Raw genomic sequence first — 20,586 nt, 5'->3', positions numbered from 1 at the left:
AAAAGTTTTAAGAGAGTCTGAAAAAAACGTTTCCGCCCAGATAGCGGTCATCTTCTCCATTAGAGCTTTATTTGGTCCTTTCTAAACTGATGGCTCCTCCCTTTGAGCCCATATATAAAGTGTAATTCCAGCACCTTATTTGGAAGCTCGCTTTCCCAGTACCCATTGCAACTCTCTGCGGAGTACGCAAGATTCAAGCTCTATCTGCTTCGTAATCCCCCCTTGTAGTGAAGTTTATCCATTTGTTTTAATATTTGAAAAGTCTTGAGATTTTACATGGACAGTACTTGGGTCTTATGTGAACTAAACAATTCTTTAATTATCACCTCCCCTCACCCCTCCCACTGGTATGGCTTCTTCCAAACATTCCCTTTCGAGATGTATAATCTTAAGTATTGCTTATGTTATAATATAAGCCTGTTATGTTTGAACTAGAAGTACTTTTAACACAGGAAAAGTAGCTACTGCGGCTTGGTTAAGTAATGTCCCAGTGGCACAGGTATGCAAGGCAGCCACAGGGGGAGTCCATCCAATTATTCAGTAAATATTACTGTTTGGATGATGAGTCTAGAGCTGACACTAATTGCCCAAGCTACTATAAAGATTCTTTTTGGATAAGGTTCCGCTTTTCAGTGTAACTTAATGAATTGTGTTTTTTGCTGTTTATTGACAACTGCAGGTTTTTGGGATAAGCATGGTAATTCTGTTCCATATAAATATATAACTATCAGTGCAGCTCTGACAATGCAGGAATAAATGTTATTTGCTTGTAATCCTAGTTTCTTTTCCTAGGTATCTTCACTGAAGTTCTGTACAACACTCTGTCTTCCCTACTTTGTCCTTTTTCAATGGGAGATAATAACTGTTAATTTTAACTCTATAATATCTCCTTTGATAAGAACTGAGCATGTGAAGCAACTGCTGGGATAGTGCATGAATTGATATTGAATCTTCTGGCTCTTATAAGGAGCCATGCCTGTTTTTGAGTCTAGTGCACTTTTAAACTAACCACCCTTTTTTCCTTCCAGTTTTCTCTCTCACATGGGGGTATCAGTGTCAGTTGTCTTGCTTACAGCGCAGGTTACCTACCCTTGGTGCTGCGATTATTTCTAATGTGATGTCTATATATGGTTAATAGGAAACGGTTTCATCTGTGGAAGTTTGGCTTGCATTTGGGAATAGGCGATCATTTTGGAACAGGGCAGGTATTGCTTCCAATTCAAGACATGGACTATATTTTGTTTGTAAAAGAGGCGTTCCAGTTTCCCTGCACCTAGGCAGGAATATTCTATGTTTATGACTTCTGAGAAACTCCTGCAATGCAGAAGTATGAATAAAAGTAATGTCATATTTCCTTCCTTCCCTTTCTCATTTCATTCCTTGCTGCTGCTTTCTATGCCTTTCATTTCTTCTCACTTAATTAAGTTTTTGAAAGTGTACTCACGTTTTGCCTTACATGACAGCCATGCTGAAGTCATTTAGAAAAATGTGGTTGTTGTTATTTTGTTTATGTACAACCTTGCAGTCTTGAATCATTCTCTGATGCAGAAATAGGCTTCATTGCAAAACTTAGTTTACAAATGTACTTTTCAACAGGGTCACTCCATTTTCTGAAGCTCCCTCTAATAATCATCGATGGGAAGTTCTGTCTTTTGCTTTTTACCACTATTGGAGTTAAACAGCAGATACTTTGCTGTTAGTGCTTTTCTATTTCTCTTAAAGTTTTGCCGTTCTTTAGATTTTTGTAAGCTAACATTATGGTGTTTAGGTATATTTTTTGTTCTTATGCTTCATCATTTCTACATCACATTTTTTTTCTTGCTTTTAAATTTGACTTTTGGGGTGACAGTGAGGCTTTACTGGGGTGATTGATAAGATCCGCCACCCGACAAACAATATATACTTTAATTTATGATTGGTGTTGAGACATATATATCTACAATAATCTTATTATATTTTCCCAAATCTTTGAGTGCTGGCTAGTCCAAATCACAATAATGACACCGGAGGCACTGTATGAGATGAGATAGACTCCTAATAAAAAGTTTTAAAATTGTTTGTTCCTTCAACTTTTTGTTGCAGATTGCCTTGGAAACAATAAACAAGATAGTATTTGCAATAAACATCCAACTAGATATGGATTGTGAACACAACTAGCTATTACCGTTTAAAAAAAATTATCTGAACATGCCTAACCATGCTTTATATAGTTTCTTGAGCAATTATTGTTTTTTGCTTGTTTTTTTTCCAGGAGTTGTCTCTGTGGGCTTATCCAACCACTCCAGGTGTAATTGAGGATAATGTGGTGTGCTGTATAAAAGAGAACCCTGAACCCACCATCTTCAGAATCAGCTGCCAAGGAGTACGACCAGAGGTGGAACTGGATCGCAAGCAGCTGCATTTTGACAAAATTCTGCTGCACAGGTTAGAGTATTCCATCATGCTGAGCTGTATATGCATTGTCTGCAATGTAAAAGGTTTATCTGCATTGGTATTTTCATGGAGTCACATTTTTCATAATACAATATTCCCCTCTGTCAGTCTGGGAACCCTCGATAACCAAGGTTCAATAGCAGTATACCTGTACACAAACAACATTGGGAAAACTGTAGACAACATACAACCTATCCATGACCTTATATGACCCGAACAATGGCCAGTCAGAGCAATAGGAACTCTTCTTTTTTCTTCATCTGATGTTCCTGGTGACAGTTGTTTTGCTGCTTAATGTGAAAAGAATTCTCAGGAGATTTGTTCCAGTTTCTTCAGAAAAGACAGGTTATATATTGAATAACGCTTTTATAGAACATAATTATCTATGCTACTAAGACCTTTCAGCACACCAGTTGTATCTGAGGAGTCTTCCGTGGATGGTCTTTTCAAGAGATGTGATCATTTGACTTTGAAACCTCCTGAGGCGGAAAGCCGGGAGTAGAGAAAGCAGATCGACAATTTTTTAAAGTGTGTAATTATTGTGATTTTAAAACCCTTACCGATCCTTTTGGGCACCAGTCCTCAGACCCATGCATCCCCATACAGCGGAGCTAGCGCTGACACGGGTGAACGCCTCTTTCCTGCCGCCATTGTTCGAGCACAGTCAGACTCGAGACACGCCTACCTGTTCTGGCCACGCCCCCCCTCACCAGGTACAAAAAGCGCGCGCTGATTGCAAGCGCCGCATTGACTTTGAAACCTCCTGAGGCGGAAAGCTGGGATTAGAGAAAGCAGATCGACAATTTTTTAAAGTGTGTAATTATTGTTATTTTAAAACCCTTACCGATCCTTTTGGGCACCAGTCCTCAGACCCAGGCATCCCCATACAGCGGAGCTAGCGCTGACACGGGTGAACGCCTCTTTCTTGCCGCCATTGTTCGAGCACAGTCAGACTCGAGACACGCCTACCTGTGCTGGCCATGCCCCCCCTCACCAGGTACAAAAAGCGCGCGCTGATTGCAAGCGCCGCATTGACTTTGAAATCTCCTGAGGCGGAAAGCCGGGAGTAGAGAAAACAGATCGACAATTTTTTAAAGTGTGTAATTATTGTGATTTTAAAACCCTTACCAATCCTTTTGGGCACCAGTCCTCAGACCCAGGCATCCCCATACAGCGGAGCTAGCGCTGACACGGGTGAACGCCTCTTTCCTGCCTCCATTGTTCGAGCACAGTCAGACTCGAGACACGCCTACCTGTGCTGGCCACGCCCCCCCTCACAAGGTACAAAAAGCCCGCGCTGATTGCAAGCGCCGCATTGACTTTGAACCCTCCTGAGGCGGAAAGCCGGGAGTAGAGAAAGCAGATCGACAATTTTTTAAAGTGTGTAATTATTGTGAATTTAAAACCCTTACTGATCCTTTTGGGCACCAGTCCTCAGACCCAGGCATCCCCATACAGCAGAGCTAGCGCTGACACGGGTGAACGCCTCTTTCCTGCCGCCATTGTTCGAGCACAGTCAGACTCGAGACACGCCTACCTGTGCTGACCACGCCCCCCCCTCACCAGGTACAAAAAGCGCGCGCTGATTGCAAGCGCCGCATTGACTTTGAAACCTCCTGAGGCGGAAAGCCGGGAGTAGAGAAAGCAGATCGACAATTTTTTAAAGTGTGTAATTATTGTGATTTTAAAACCCTTACCGATCCTTTTTGGCATCAGTCCTCAGACCCAGGCATCCCCATACAGCGGAGCTAGCGCTGACACGGGTGAACGCCTCTTTCCTGCCGCCATTGTTCGAGCACAGTCAGACTCGAGACACGCCTACCTGTGCTGGCCACGCCCCCCTCACCAGATACAAAAAGCGAGCGCTGATTGCAAGCACTGCATTGACTTTGAAACCTCCTGAGGCGGAAAGCCGGGAGTAGAGAAAGCAGATCACGCCCCCCCCTCCAACACCCTTAGCAATCCAATAAAGCATGTGCTTTTTCCGGAAGCGCAGCGGACGAGCGCAGCGGGCGCGACGATGGCGCGCCGAAGGCGCGCTTAAGGCAAGCTTGTCTGCTCTCGTCCGCGCTAGGCAGAGCTCAGAGTCAGACACTATGGATAATGTTATCCCCCTCGCACACAGATACTCAAAGGATGCACTCCTACAATTGAATAGAGAACTAAAGGGCCCTTGCTTACACTCTGTAGTTGGGGACAACCCCTCCAACCACTGCCTTCACTGCCCGTATTAATTTATACCTACTGCGCCTCAACATTCCTCTTCCATCCTAATGCGCATGGCCTTGATTAATTGCAGATCACTCCCCAAGCACTCAATAGAAATCTACCAAACGTTAGAAAATCGTCAGTTAGACGGAAACCTGGTTGGGACCAGACTCCGACCCAGATATCGTCAAGTCCCTCCCTCCGGGCTTTTTAATTCAACATGTAGACCGATCCAAAGGGAAGGGAGGGGGTATTGCTATAATTTATAAAGATCATCTTGCCTGCCGACTATCTTGGATCATACTCAGCTATACCACATCTTACGCCCTAAATCCCTGCCTAATAAGCCCACTCGCTCTTGGGCTACGCTAGATCCAGAAAAATGGAAGTTAAATCTAGAGCACTCCCCCCCTAAACTTATGTCCAACCCTATTCACGCCGACGCAGAGTTTTCAAAATGGATAGGAGAGTCATTAGACAAAACCATACCTAAAAAGTCCTCTTGTAAACCCCGAGGTAAAATTACCTCCCCATGGTTTACCCAGGAAATGCGACTCCTAAAAAAAGTCTGTAAAAAAATCAGAAAGAGACTGGAGAAAAAATGTGGACCCTATTAAAAAAATTGAATATAAACCGACCATTCTTAATTACAAAAAGGCACTTAAAACCGCCCAAGTCAAATATTTTGAGGAAAAAATCAATTCATCTACCAACTCATCAAGGGAGACGTTTCAAATTGCTAGAAAACTTCTCAAAACACCTGATCCCCCCCCTTTAGTAGAGCCATCAACTAATCGATGCAGTGAATTGGCGGAATTCTTTGATTCTAAAATTAAAAATATTCTCAATTCTCTTCCATCACAAACATCTGACGCTCTCCCCATTTCTAATTCGTCTAATTTCACACTCCATGCTACAGCACATCAACTGTCTCACTTCACCCCCTTGACAACTGATACTCTCTCCTCAATACTGTTTTCTATCAAAAGTGGATCCCCCACTGATCCTGCACCCTTCAATATCCTAAAGTTAGTTGCGCCTACCATCCTTCTTTATCTGGAAAAACTGATTAATATCTCACTTACCAATGGCGTTGTTCCACCTAGCTGGAAAAAAGCAATTGTCAAAGCCCTCATTAAAAAATCGCACTTGGACCCACGAGAACTAGGCAATTTTCGGCCGATCTCCCTGCTCCCAGGTATCAGCAAAATAGCAGAGAAATATGTCAATCGCCATCTTTCTGAATACCTTGAAACCAATGGTCTCCTGGAGCCGTCCCAGAGGGGATTTAGGCCTGGCCAGAGCACAGAAACAGCGATTCTGGTGGTTGTCGAAGAGGCAAGAAAAATCATGGACTCAGGAGGATCAGTGGCAGTGATCCTCCTGGATCTGAGTGCAGCCTTCGACACCGTCAACCACTCGACACTGGTCCATAGGCTCAGAGATCTTGGAATCGTAGGAACGGCCCTGTCCTGACTGGAATCCTTCCTTAACGAGAGGTCTTTCCAGGTAGCAGATGGTAATTTCACTTCTAGGCCCACTGCCATCAGCTGTGGGGTCCCTCAGGGCTCGTCCCTGAGTCCGACCCTTTTTAATGTTTACATGTCCCCCCTTGAGAAGATCGTCACCCCTTTTGGGATCAAGCTTTTAACCTACGCTGACGATACTCAATTGGTAGTCTCTTTAAGTCAGCAAGACCAATCCCTTACCAACCTCCACAACTGCCTTAGCGACATAACCAAATGGATGAACACCTCACATCTCAAACTTAATAACGACAAAACAGAGATAATGGTTCTAGGCAATCAGTCACTCTACCAACCTAAATCCCTGTGGCCACCCTGTATGGGCACACCTCCTAATCCGAAGCAAGAAATCAAGAGCCTAGGAATCTGGCTAGATGAGGGCCTTAATATCTACACCCAAGCAAGGAAAACGGCTGGTGTGTGCCATGGCCTTCTACGGACCGCTAAAAAAATTCTGTCTTTTCTTCCAACACAATCCCAAAAACTCTTGATTCACGGCCTTGTGTTGTTGTCCCGCTTAGACTGCGGTAATGCCCTCTATTTAGGGGCCCCTAAAAAAGAAATATCAAAACTTCAGACAGTACAAAATACCGCCGCCCACAGGAACCCATCGTCGTTGCTCAGCCAAACCAGCCCTGAACGCCTTGCACTGGTTGCCTATCCAGGAAAGAATCCAATTTAAGGCACTCTGCACGACACATAAAATTCTGCATGGGAAGGCCCCACCCATCCTAAAAAACCTTATTACTCCCTACACTACTAAGAGAACGTTACGCTCTACCCACTGTAACCTGGCATCCGTACCCAGAATCAAGAAAGCCCGCTCTGGAGGTCGACTCTTTGCATATAATGCTTCCAAACTATGGAACGGATTGTCCCCAGACATTAGAGCCCAACCCAACCTACTCGCATTCCGCAGGGCACTTAAGACTTGGCTGTTCCCTTAATGCTTCCCTCGCACCTGCTTTCTTGTCGCCAGCGCTGGGACGCTTACGGGCAGCCATGCGCTTTACAAATCTGTAAAATAAATAAATACATAAAATAAAAGGTAGTGATACAGGAATGACGAGCATGCATATTGTATAACTTGCTTACACCCAGATCACGATGAAAGATACCTTGATACATTGTTAACTTACCAAAGAGTCTCGGAGACAGAGATTGATATTTGATCTTGGCTTTACTGGAACAGAGAAGATCTTTGCTGACCAGTCCTATGTATTTAAAACATTTAAAGAGGCGCTTGGCATTACAGTAGGTTTCCAAAAATGTGTTTCTAGGAATGCTACCTCTGCAGCGCATAGACCCTCGGAATCTGCCTTGAAAGTCAAGACTTCGGTGAAAGGTAGGTAGAGGCAAAGAAAAAGGAAAGGCATGACAGTGAAGAACCTTTTTTTCTATAATAAGTCATTTAAAACATGCTAATCTCTGGAAACACCCCCATAATAGGAAGCATTCCATATCAGAATCTGAAATTTCAGTCAAAAAAGTTAGTGTTACTGGACATCTACTGTGACAACAGCATAATTGGATCCTTCAACATCGCTGAATATGCTTACACACACAAGCACTGTGTCTAAGCATAAACAATTGCCTTTGTCAACAAAGCAGAGTGTGACTTGCGACCATGCCAGTTCCTTAAGATAAAAGTCTGCCATCAGTTGTATCACAGTTAACTAAAACGAAATCAGTGAAGTTAAATGTCAGTCAGAAGTGGTTTTCAGATCCCAGCACCATCAAGACTTTGCTGGGCCCCTCGTTGACAATTCTATTCGTTTTGTCAGGGGAGCTCTGTCTACTACATCATCAGTTGCTTTGAGGACTTCTACTACTTAAATACAGACAATGGCATTCCAGTTAGTTATGAAAGTCTCACCAGTTCTTTTAGTTTCTCTAAAATGATCTACAATTTCACTGCAGTCCTTATGGGTGTCTCTGCCTCCAGAAGCGATTTCACAGTATTCATCCTCTGATGAAGGGCGATGAAGCTCCCAAGAGGTGCAGCCAGATTATGATGTGAGCTAAGGAAAATAGAGAAAAGCCTGGTTATAGGGGGCAAAACTGCATCAATCCAAATGGGATGATGTTAAGGGCAAGCACCCCTGTCGTAGACAACACAATGAATCTCCATCATTATCCCATGATTGGGATAGTTTGACACACTGCAGATGGCTATTTGAAATTTGCCTTTGGAAATGCTCATGTCAACTAGAGCATGATTTATGACACTTGAAACTGATTCTCAAACCCTAACCTGTTGGGTTTGCAGTCTTCCATGTTGCCATCAGGATCGTCAATGCCACTACCACCGTAGCTGTTTCCAGTTGTCCCTATGAAATTGCTGCATACTGGTTGTGTTCTACATGCTTCGTCTGTGGTATGTACTGCACCTCACCCAATGCATCCGCCTCGACGGATATATCCTAAGAAAGAAGGTTTAAGACGAGCTCAAGACAAATGGGAGGATAACCAGGATAATGAAGACATATATTCTTATAATGATGACATCCGTTCACTTGACGTGAAAAGTGATAATGAAGAGAATGCAGATATTGACAGTCAAGATTCTCAAAGTGGAAGAGATGATGCCTGTGCTTGTCCTGGACGTTCAAAAGATGATTCTCCAGTATTGGATATTTCATAGATTCACATGCTTGAATCATCCCTGTCGTTGTAGTGGGAGCCCCACGGTATACATGTAAAAGCAGTACATAATACTACAATAGGCTGCAATGCAATGAAGATTCACTGCAATAGCCTATCCATTTTCTTTTGTAAATAAGAACTAAACTTAAGTAGCAGCCAATCAGGCGATGGCACTCTCTAGAACAGTGGTCCCCAAACATTTGACTCCCGTGGACCCCCATTGAGTCACCACTGGAAGCCAGGGACCCCCAAGCAATTTGTAGTATTTAAATTTCAAACCTTAAAACAGTAATTCATACAAAATAAACACACATGTGCACACAAAAGAAAAACTCGAATTATTAAGTATTTTAGGGGCATATTTACAAGCCCCTATCCCCATGGGAACATCACTCTTTGTGATGTTCCCGTAGCGATAGGGTCTTAACCTGATTTACAAGGCAGCGTTGGGCCACTTACTGTGGCTTAACTCTGCCTTGCAAATAAGGCCCCATTTCATGCAATACTTAGCGTGAAAGAGGTGGGCAGTGGGTGTTGCGTTGGGTGTTCCACTGCAACACCCATTGATTTTGACACTGCCTCCTATTTACAAGGGCAGCGTAAATAGGAGGCTGGGCCAACATTAAAACCAGGAAACACCTGGTCTTAACTTGGCAATACGAGGAGAAATGCTTTATTTCTCCTCAATTTTGCTTTTTCCATGTGTGCTGCCTTATGCAGTACACATGGAAAAAGCAAAACGCCTTGGATTGTTTATATTCAGGATGGTGACCCTTACTGCTCATAAACAATCTTGAAAGAAATTACATTTTGTAACTTCCATGTGTGCTGCATTAAGCAGAACACATAGAAGTGACAAAAAAGCATTTCAAGATTGTTTGTACAGGAAGGAGGACCTTCCTGTACATAAACAATCTTCCTCTGCACGCAGACAGACTTGCACTATAGTGCAGGGGGGCCTGAGTTGGCGCTATCCTGCTAAGTGTAGCACCAGCGCAGGGGGAAATGCAGGGCTCCACCATATTCTTGTAAATATGGTGCAGCCCTGCGTTTCAGAAGTGGCGGAGCGTGTCGTTAAGCCAAGGAGGCTAACAACACGCTCCTCCACTTCTGTTGTAAATATCCCTCTTAATATTTTATATTGAAAGAATTTGCAAAAACTAAATAATTTAATGGGAAGATTGGTGCTGCATCCCAGTGACTAAGTTTTAAATGTTTGGTTTTATTTTGCATTACAAGGGTCCTGCTCCTTCCAGGTCCAGACTAGAAACCAAAAGCAGCCCTAGAAAATATTTCTGATAGATACATGTGCCGTGTGGATTCCTCACCTTGTGAATATCCCCCTTGCGTCAGCAACGTTCGGAAAATTCTTCATAGCACGCCGGCGTGGACGACGTCATAGGAGCACGGCTTCGCGCGCGACTCCGTCTGACGTCACCGACTCCACATAAGGCCCACGTCGGCGTGATGACGTCAGTTCCCTTTTTTCCGTGTCGTCGACGCTAACGGTTTCTGGGATCTTCTGCGATACTTTTGTATCTTTTCGCTGTTTGGCTGTTATTGTTTCTCTGTTGGGATTCGCTTCATCGCCGAAGATGTCGTCGAGGAAGACAGGTTTCAAACAATGTGGTTCCTGCTCCCGGATGATGTCGATTACCGATCCGCATCCCGACTGTCTGTGGTGTCTTGGTTCGGGTCACGATGTCAAAAACTGTCGTTCCTGTGACAAGATGAACCCCAAACCCTTGCGACAGCGGGAGGCGAAGCTTCTGCTTGCAAAGGTGAAGGAAAGGGAAGCCGGAAGGTCTTCGAGGTCAGTGTCCAGGCGCTCGAAGTCGAGACAACGGTCGCGGTCGAAGTCAAGTTCGGCTTCGAGGGCGAAGTCGAGGTCGGCTTCGAGGGCCAAGTCGAGGTCGAGAGAGAGATCAAGGTCCAGAGGGAGGTCGAGGTCCGGTTCCAAGTCGGCCTCGGGCCATGCTTCGGGCTCCTCGAGAAAGAAGCATAAGAGGAGTAAACATCACTCCAGACACCACTCTGGCAAGGAGTCTTCGGATTCGAGGAAGAAGTCTCGAAAACATCACAAGGACTTCGTGTCTCCTTCTCCAGCTCAATCTCACGTTGGTTCTCCAGTTCATGAGCCGGAACAGGATCTGGAGTCGCACCATTCATCGGTGCATGAAGAAGAGGTTCCTCGAGCACCGACTCCGGTTGTGGAGCCTGAAGAACAAGAGGGCCAGGGTGCGCCTTTGCCGGATCAGCCTCCTTCGGAGCGGCCGTTGGGTTCGTACCCACCCTTTCCAGGTCCAGGTCAGGATCCCTCGCAGTTTTTAAACGCCATGTTTGGTGTTTACTCGAGGGCGATGTACCCCGCTGGTGCGCCTATGGGTCCCATGGGTCCTTTGTCTTTCAATTCGGGTGTGCCCCAGGCTTATGCCCCGGCCCCCTTTATGCCGTTTATGCCGACGCCTTGCACTCCTTGGCTCGGTACGGCGCCGCCGAGGTCGTCGACTTCGCATGCGGCTTCGCCGACTCCGGATCGGCCTCGAGTGGATTCGGATCGTGGTACTTCCCGTCCTCCGGCTCCTCGCTCGACGTCGGCTCCGGCGCCGTCGGAGTCGTTGCCGGATCCATCGACTTCGGTCCGTATGGAGTGGTCGAGGCGCAGGGCACTACGCCTCTTGGAGGAGAAGGAGTTTATGGACTCCGAGGTTGAGGAAGGAGAGTTACAAGAGGGGGATTGTTTTGAGGACCTTCAGGATGCAAGTGGCTTGGAACTTTCTCCTGAATGGGGTTTGCCAACCGTTTCTGACGCTCCATCTAAGGACTTGGCACCCTATCATGTTGTCATAAAGAAGGCTGCAGAGTTGCTAGGCTTGACTTTGCCCACAGTTGAATACAAGCCCAACATCCTTACGGAAGTATTGCATTCGCCTTCTTCAATTGTGGAGCCTACGCTTCCTTTTACGGATGCATTAACTGAACCAATAAAGGAGGTCTGGAAGAGGCTCCTGCGGTTTCCAGGTCAGTGGCAAGGCGTTACAGGGTGGCTCCTGATGACCCTGAATTTCTTTCCTCGCATCCTGCACCGGAGAGTCTGGTAGTGCAGGCCGCCTGTTCCAGCAGGGCTGTGGGTTCTTTCCCTCAGGTGCCAGCAGACAAGGACTCGAAAAAGTTGGACCAGTCTGCTAAAAAGATTTTCTCCTCGGGTAGCATGGCCTTGAAGTCCACCAATGCTACTTGCCTCTTGGGGAGATACGTTCACGCGTTGATGGACTCTGTTAAACAGCTTTCTTCTAAGCTTCCAGAGGACGATAAGAAGAACTTTAACGAGGTGGTTGCTGATACTCAGGCTGCAGCTCGTATGGTTATACAGAGTGGTATGGACACGGTGGACTCTGTTGCCAGAATTATGGGCTCTACTGTTGCTACAAGAAGGGCCGCATGGCTTAAGTCCTCCGATTTTTCTTCTGACGTTCAGTCTACTCTGTTGGACTTACCATTTGATGGGACAGGTCTCTTTGGCAAGAAGGCTGACGTAGCTCTGGAGAGATTCAAAGACAGCCGGGCTACGGCGAAGTCTTTGGGCCTTCAGACGAGGGGCTCTGCGACTAGGAAGTATAGGGGTTTTGGCAGACCCAATTTTCGTCCCTACAATCAAGGACAGCAGCAGCAGCAGCAGCGCCAGAATCCTCTGTATAAATCCTACAGAGGAAAGCAAAGGGGCCGTGGTCGTGGGCGCCAGGTCTCCTCCTCCTCCTCCTCTTCCTCTAATAACCAACCCCCTCCCCCTGCAGCAAAGCAGCCCTAGATCCGCCATTCTGGATCATGTGGCTCCGGTGGGGGGTCGGCTTACTCATTTTCTACGGGATTGGGAATCGGTTACATCAGATCTTTGGGTTCTCAATCTCGTAGAAAATGGGTATGCTCTTCCTTTCCAGGAGTTCCCTCCCAATTACCCTCCTTGCCAGGGTTTTTGTTCGGAGGACCACCTTGTTCGCTTGCAGGAAGAAGTCCTGGCTTTGTTCAAGAAAGGTGCGATAGAGGTGGTTCCAGAGCAGGAAAGGGGTCAGGGATGCTACTCCTGGTATTTCCTGATCCCCAAGAAGGATGGCAGGTTACGTCCAATCCTGGACCTCAGGATTTTGAATCTCTATCTCAAGCAGGAGAAATTCAAAATGCTCACTCTTGCGCAGGTTCTTCAAGCGCTGTTGGAAGAAGACTGGATGGTGTCGATCGACTTGCAGGATGCGTATTTTCACATCCCGATCCTGAAGTCGCACAGGAAGTATCTCCGTTTTACGGTGGGATCGCAACACTACCAGTTTGCGGTCCTTCCGTTTGGTCTTACTACTGCGCCTCGAGTTTTCACCAAGGTGATGGCAGTGGTGGCTGCACATCTCAGGAGGTCGGGGATTCCTGTATTCCCGTATCTGGACGTCTGGCTGATCAAAGCGGAGTCGCCCGAGAAGGTGCTTCATCACCTGCAAGAAACATCGCAGCTGTTGTTCAGGTTGGGTTTTTCAATAAATGTGCCCAAATCTCACCTGGTGCCCTCCCAGCGCAACCTGTTCATAGGTGCGGTACTGGACACTACTGTATGTCGTGCATTCCCTCCTCCGCAAAGGATTCGCGACATACAGGAAATGATTCCTTTATTTCACAATGGAGCGGTTGTTCCAGTCCTGAAGGTCCTTCGCCTGCTCGGTCTGATGGCTTCTTGCATTCTCCTGGTCAACCATGCACGCTGGCACATGAGGGCACTCCAGTGGTTCCTCCGCAGGCAGTGGTATCAACACAACGGAGATCTCGGGGAGTCAGTGAAGATCTCCAGAGAGACTGCAGCGGATCTCCCTTGGTGGGGCGTGGAAGGCAATCTGACTCAAGGAAAGCCTTTTCAGCTTCCACCATCGGTGGCCACGGTGATAACGGATGCTTCCACTCTAGGGTGGGGTGCTCATCTGGGGGATCTGGAGGTCAAGGGTCTTTGGTCTCCAGAGGAAAGGTTGCTTCACATCAACCTTCTAGAGTTACGGGCGATACGTCTGGCGCTCAAGGCCTTCCTCCCTTCCCTTCGCGGTCAGTCGGTTCAAGTCCTGACGGACAACACGACCGCGATGTGGTATGTCAACAAGCAGGGAGGAGTGGGGTCGCAGTGTCTCTGCAGGGAGGCTCTGCGCCTCTGGTCCTGGGTTCAGGACCACCAGATTTGTCTGATGGCAAATCATCTGGCCGGAGTTCTGAACGTGCGTGCAGACATTCTCAGTCGTCAGTTCTCTGCCGACCACGAGTGGAGGCTTCACCCGGAGGTTGTTCGTTACATTTTTCAGATGTGGGGGACTCCTCGGGTGGACCTGTTTGCCACTTGCGAGAATGCTCACTGCCCGTCATTCTGCAGTCTCCAGTATCCGATGCAAGGAGCATTGGGGGATGCGTTTAAGTTGAGCTGGAGAGGTCAGCTCCTTTACGCGTTTCCTCCCATACCCTTGATTCCTCGGGTTCTGAGGAAGATTCGCCAAGACCGGGCCCAAGTCATATTGGTCGCCCCGGATTGGCCAAGAAGGGTGTGGTACACAGATCTTCTCCACCTCTCCTCTCACCCGCCGCTCCGTCTCCCTCTCAGGGCAGACCTCCTCTCTCAGATGGGGGGGCAGGTTCTACACCCCCACCTCCAGACATTACACCTTCATGCCTGGAGATTGAACGGGGCAATCTGAACTCTTTCTCTCTCCCTAACGATGTGGTGGATGTCATACTTTCTGCCAGGCGTGACTCCACCAAGTCCATTTATTCGTATAGGTGGACTAAGTTTGTGTCTTGGTGTAGGGAGAGGGATGTTGACCCGTTAAAGGCTCATTTATCTGATATTTTGTTATTTGCTCTTTCTCTGGCACGGCAGGGGTTTGCTGCTGCCACTGTCAAAGGTTACCTTTCGGCCTTATCGGCATTCCTCTGCTTGCCGGATCAGCCCTCTCTTTTTAAATCACCTGTGGTTTTAAGATTTTTGAAGGGGCTCACTAATAAGTTCCCTCCTTCTCCCTTTATTGTTCCACATTGGGACTTGAATCTTGTGTTAACCTATCTGATGGGTTCGCCGTTTGAACCCTTACACAAGTGTCCATTGAGGCTTCTTTCTTTTAAGACGGTCTTCTTAGTTGCAATTACCTCGGCAAGGAGGGTAAGTGAGCTTCAAGCTCTTAGTTCCAAGCCCCCGTTTTTGTCCATCCATGCTGAAAGAATGGTTCTTAGGACCAGGGCTGCTTTTCTGCCTAAGGTGGTTACTCCCTTCCACCTAGGTCAATCCATTACCCTTCCTACCTTTTATCCTCCCCCACACCCTTCCAAGGAGGAGGAGAGGCTTCATCGCCTGGACCCGAAGAGAGCAGTTAGTTTCTATCTTGATAGGACTAAAGACTATCGAATAGACGATCAGCTCTTCGTGGGTTTTGCTGGCTGCAAGAAGGGCAGATCGGTGCACAAGCGCACACTTTCCAGATGGATTATTCTCTGCATCAAGATTTGCTACTCTCTGGCGGGTAAGGACCCTCCTGAGGGTATTAGAGCTCATTCAACTAGAGCAAAGTCTGCTACTTCTGCATTGTCTAGAGGTGTTCCTGTTGAGGACATTTGCAGGGCCGCGACTTGGGCCTCCCTCCACACTTTTGCGAAGCACTACTGCTTGGATGCTGAGGTGAGGAGGGATGGCCACTTCGCGCGCTCTGTTCTCCAAGATTTCCTGGTGTAGCAGAGTGGACACCCTCCTCCGAGAGTGGGGACTGCTGTGGGACTCTATTCACAAGGTGAGGAATCCACACGGCAGATGTATCTATCAGAAGAACAAGTTACTTACCTTCGGTAACGCTTTTTCTGGTAGATACAATATCTGCCTGTGGATTCCTCACTGACCCACCCGCCTCCCCGTTGTCCACTCTGCTATACCTGATGTTATGTGCAAATGTAATTATGGTTTTATCTGACTTTGTATAGTTTTGCACTTTGATTGCATTTGTTTTGCATGTACTGTGTACATTGTGTATATACATATATATATGTACTTGTTGGTCCGTCCGGGTGCCTCGAAGGCACAGAAAAAAGGGCGGAACTGACGTCATCACGCCGACGTGGGCCTTATGTGGAGTCGGTGACGTCAGACGGAGTCGCGCGCGAAGCCGTGCTCCTATGACGTCGTCCACGCCGGCGTGCTACGAAGAATTTTCCGAACGTTGCTGACGCAAGGGGGATATTCACAAGGTGAGGAATCCACAGGCAGATATTGTATCTACCAGAAAAAGCGTTACCGAAGGTAAGTTACTTGTTCTTTCAGACCAGTCCCCATATGGTGAATACCAAGTGCAGTGAGTGATTCTGGCCACTACAGAGGGGGATTTGGAAGGCTCTCCCCCAAAAGTTTTTGGGAAACAATGGTGCAGTCTACAACACATTTAGCATTACATATTGAATTTTATCAGCTTTTGATAGAAGTGTGGCTCAATGGTTAGAGCAGCAGACCCCGATGCAGAGGTCTAGCCTGGGACCAGGGTTCAATTCCCCGCATCGGCGGGTCTTGGGCTCAAAATTCCACGGACCTGATAATTCTCGCCTTGGTGCCTAGTCTAATCATGGAGTCCCACTCTGCAACTCTGGGCAATAGCTTGCTTAATCTCCACAACGGGCCCTACAAGGCTAAGGATGCCTGGCCTTCACCCTGGGGGTGCCCAGGAGTGGACGCCTCACAGGGAAAGCCAGGACGGGTTCCACAGCGGTATTCGTACAAGCGCCTTGAGACCCTTGCTGGTGAGTAGCGCGCTATACAAGTATCAATTTACATTTAATTTACAAGAATAGTAAATGAAGACCAGCAAGGGTCTCAATGTTGCACCAGGGTACAACAATCTGGGAAGAAAAATAAGTTACTGACAAAACCCACTGACCTATGCACATAAAGTACAGGTTTTTTTAAATGCATGGTACACGTTCTTTGCAGTAGGTAAATTAACCCTCTGAGCTACATTAGTTAAGTTAAAACTGCCACTGGACAATACTCTCATCTCTCCCCAGCAGGTACATTAATGTATCTTGACACTTTTATTGTTGGTCAAAAACTGATAATTATACAAGAAACTTTGCAGTGCTTTTAAAACTGCTGCCTAGGGACCCCCTGGGAATGTGTCAAGGACCCCTGGGGGTCAGCGGACCACAGTTTGGGAAACACTGCTCTAGAACAATCCCAAGAGAGGCTTGGTTCCTCAGATTTTCTACCGCACGTAGTGCGAAAGGGAGTTTCCCTGAGCTCTGCTCAGTTTTCTCTTGTTTATCCAGATTTCAGCCCAGAACATCGGAATCTTCAAAGAAAGGTCTCTTCAGGTCGTGTGTATCATGCAGTAAGAAGAGACTGCATGCTGAAGATCCACGTAAGAGCTGTATCTACTGCCTTTACCCACAACATAAGGTAAAAGACTGTAAAATCTGTAGAACTTTTTTTACTAAAACTCTCAAAGACAGAGAGGGTAGATTATTGATTTGTCTTCAGAGACTTAAATCTAAATCTGACGTCATCTCAGAAGCCTGTGAGTTAGAGCTCTCCTCACCCTCTAAGGAAACATCCAAAAGGGGAGATAGACCTCTTGAATCTCCTAAGTTTTCCAAGAAAAAGACTTTAAAAAAAGTCTTGTCAGGAAGATACAGACACCTCACAAAAAGGACAGCTTCCATTTCCTACTGAGGAAAAAAGCCATAAGAAGGAAAAGCACTATTCCGTCCATTCAGTGAAAATTTCAGTCTCTAAAAAGCTTGTGTCACCGACGGTGTTCACTTCTGGATCACTGTTGTTGCAAAAATCACCTTCTTTACATACTTCTCCTACCACGTTGTCAAAAAAATCTACATCGTCGACGACGGATTCGGCGATGGTCCCGTCGATGGCACTTCCAGTGACGCCGATGGATTCAACATCGCCGACGACCTCATCGTCGACGGTGACTCCGACGACGATGACTACAACCTTTTTCTCGGCATCCTCGTCAACGACAGTGGTTCTGTCAAAAGTCTCGTCTATGACCGCGTCAATGACAAAATCATCTACGATGCTGACGACGACTTCATCCGTTCCTGTCACCGTTGACGAGTTAATTCTTGCAAAATCCAGCAACAGTTTCACCTTTGCCACTTCAACTTTTTTAGAGGAGTCTGATGACAATGGGATGTTTGGACTTGCTGATAGTCCTTCTCAACTGCATGTAAAATATCAAGTGGTAGATGACAATGAATATGAGGCTTGCTACCAACAACAATATCACCCTCCTCATGCAAAGATTCTGTATATGGAACCAGTTAATGAGCCTATGGTCCACCTTCCTGTCACTCTGGTACAGGACCTTCAAGATTTACAGCATGACTATCGCACACGCTTTCCTTCAGCAGCAGTTCCTCCACCTCTACAGCCACCACCACCTGCCGCTTCTCCACCACGTACCTCTGTACCTTTGTGTGCGCCCTTCCCTCAGGAAATACTGTTTTGCCGCAACATCATCAGGACACTTCTTATGAAGGAGAAATTGAGGACAGTCAAACTAAAAAAGATGGGCAAACAGGAGATAAATGAGAGGACTATGTTATATCGACACAAACTGTAGAGTCTCCACCCAGAGGATATCAGCGGCTTTCACGGTCTAATAGAAATAGCAGCTTCACGTTTTCAACTGTCTTTACCGATCAAGCAATCAGATTGCTTTCTCTATGATTTCAAAGATCTTTCCAGAAAATGTGTTAGCTCTATACCCATTTTAGATCACATCTTGGAAGAAGGTGTAAAAGTAATGAGGATACCGGCCACAGTTATCCCTGTCTTGTCCAGAATTGACAAAAAGTATAAAGCTCTGGATGATGCTTCAGCTTGTCTAGTAGGACATCCTAAGCCTGACTCCATTATCTCACAGGCCGCCCAACAGAGATCAAGGAACCATCTAGCGCCCATTACTACTCCGCCAGACAGAGAAAGAAGGTGCTTAGGTAACATTGGCTAAAGATTCACAACCACCTCAGGTGCTACTGTTCGCGCTGCTAACGCTCTAGCAGTTTTAGCCAGGTACGAGCCCCCGATGTGGTTGGACATTGCTAATTTCCTAGATCTTCTTCCAGAGGATAAAAGAATAGAAGCAAGAAAGATCCTGCTAGAGGGTGAAAGATCTGCATCTGAAATCATAAATGCTTCTATGGACTTGCTTCCTTGGCCTTTTGTCAGCTTGCTGGAGCTGCTGTCCCCAGCATCCTGGGTGGGCTGAAAGCAACTATGTTCCACCCTGAGGTACAAAGCAACATTTTGGACATGCCATTTGACAGAGAAACACTCTTCGGCAAACATATTATTGACGCTTTGCAAACCATCAAAACAGATACAGAAACAGCTAAGGCTATGGGAACGCTCCAATATAGAAAAGCCCACCTTCGTGACCAATTCTTTGCGAGGAGGTTACCAGAAATACCAGCTTCTGACTTACACCTCTTTCCGACCTTCCTACCAGCAACAACAGCAATACCGTGCACCACCTCAAGCTACCAATTCCAGACAACCTAGATGGAAGCAACAAGCTCAACCCAGGAATTCTGCCAGGAAGCAGTGACGACGCCTCGCCGCCTGCTGCTCTTTTGTCTTTTTCACTAAAGAAAAGTCCCCTTTCTCATTGCCTACATCAATGGCAGAAAATAACAACAGACAAATGGATCCCTGGATATAATAAAATATGGCCATACCCTAGAGTTTACCTCAACGCCACATCCTCATTCGCCTCAGAAATGAATACCACCCGATCTTCAATTGCTAAAGAAGGAGGCTTTACTAATATTTCAAAAAGGAGCAATAGACCGTATACCACGCTCTCAGAGAGGAAAAGGCTTCTACTCCAGTTTTTTCCTGATAAAGAAGAAAAATTCAGGAGTATGGCGTCCCATTCTAGACCTCAGAAACTCAACAAATACCTGCTGAAGAAATCCTTTCGCATGGTTACTCTCCAGGAGATATTACAGCTTCTGAACCATTCAGTTTTTTTGCAAGCCTAGATGTGGAAGATGCATATTTCCATACCCAATCCACCCTAAGCATAGAAAATGTCTACTTTTCTCTGTGGTAGGTGCGCATTATATATTCAAGGTACTTCCCTTCGGCCTTCGTTCAGCTCTTCGGATGTTCACCAAGTGCCTAGCTCCCGTGGCAGCATACCTAAGATTGAAAGGCCTACAGATCTTCCCATATTTCCACAATTGATTAATGAAAGCTCTTTCTCTTCTTCAATCTTCAGAAGCCATCTCATCTCATCTCATTCTGCCTACAGCTTTTTTGCTCTCTAGGACTAGCAAGATCTATTCTAGCTCCTTCTCATCGGTTAACGTTTCTAGGATCAACACTGTTTACTCTCTAAAACACGGCATTCTTATCAACAGAAAGATAGAACGCCATTCTATCTCTGGCTCACAATCTCTACAAAAGAAAGTTTGCTACTGTCCATCTCCTCAAATCCTTTCTCGGAATGATGTCTTCCGCCATTCTCATGGTACTTCATGCTCGTCTAAGGATGAGGCCATTTCATGAACAGTTGGACACCCAATGGCTTCCAGTAACAGGATTGTTCGACGACATAATTCGGATAACTCTGATCATGAAAGATGCACTTCTTTGGTGGCAGCCTCCCAGCAATCTCTCTCTGGGACTGTCATTCCTTACTCCTCTTTCAGAGTTTGTTCTGACCACAGATGCATCTTTGGAAGGCTGGGGAGCGCATTT

At 46.3% G+C, this 20,586-nt stretch overlaps 1 protein-coding gene across 1 annotated transcript in view; it reads left to right on the top strand.

Annotated features, from left to right (window-relative positions):
* HYDIN (HYDIN axonemal central pair apparatus protein) overlaps window positions 1–20,586 on the top strand; it is a 2,950,008-nt gene that overhangs the window by 1,781,487 nt on the left and 1,147,935 nt on the right. Inside the window, exon 52 of the mRNA XM_086945295.1 lies at window positions 2,252–2,424. Within this exon, the coding sequence (XP_086801421.1) occupies window positions 2,252–2,424 (173 nt within the window). The remainder of the gene's footprint in view (window positions 1–2,251; window positions 2,425–20,586) is intronic.

The sequence above is a fragment of the Lissotriton vulgaris genome, chromosome 12, assembly GCF_964263255.1.
Source record: "Lissotriton vulgaris chromosome 12, aLisVul1.2, whole genome shotgun sequence".
Classification (NCBI taxonomy): domain Eukaryota; kingdom Metazoa; phylum Chordata; class Amphibia; order Caudata; family Salamandridae; genus Lissotriton; species Lissotriton vulgaris.
Note: the sequence above shows the minus strand (reverse complement) of the source record. Positions and strands in the feature narration are given on the sequence as shown.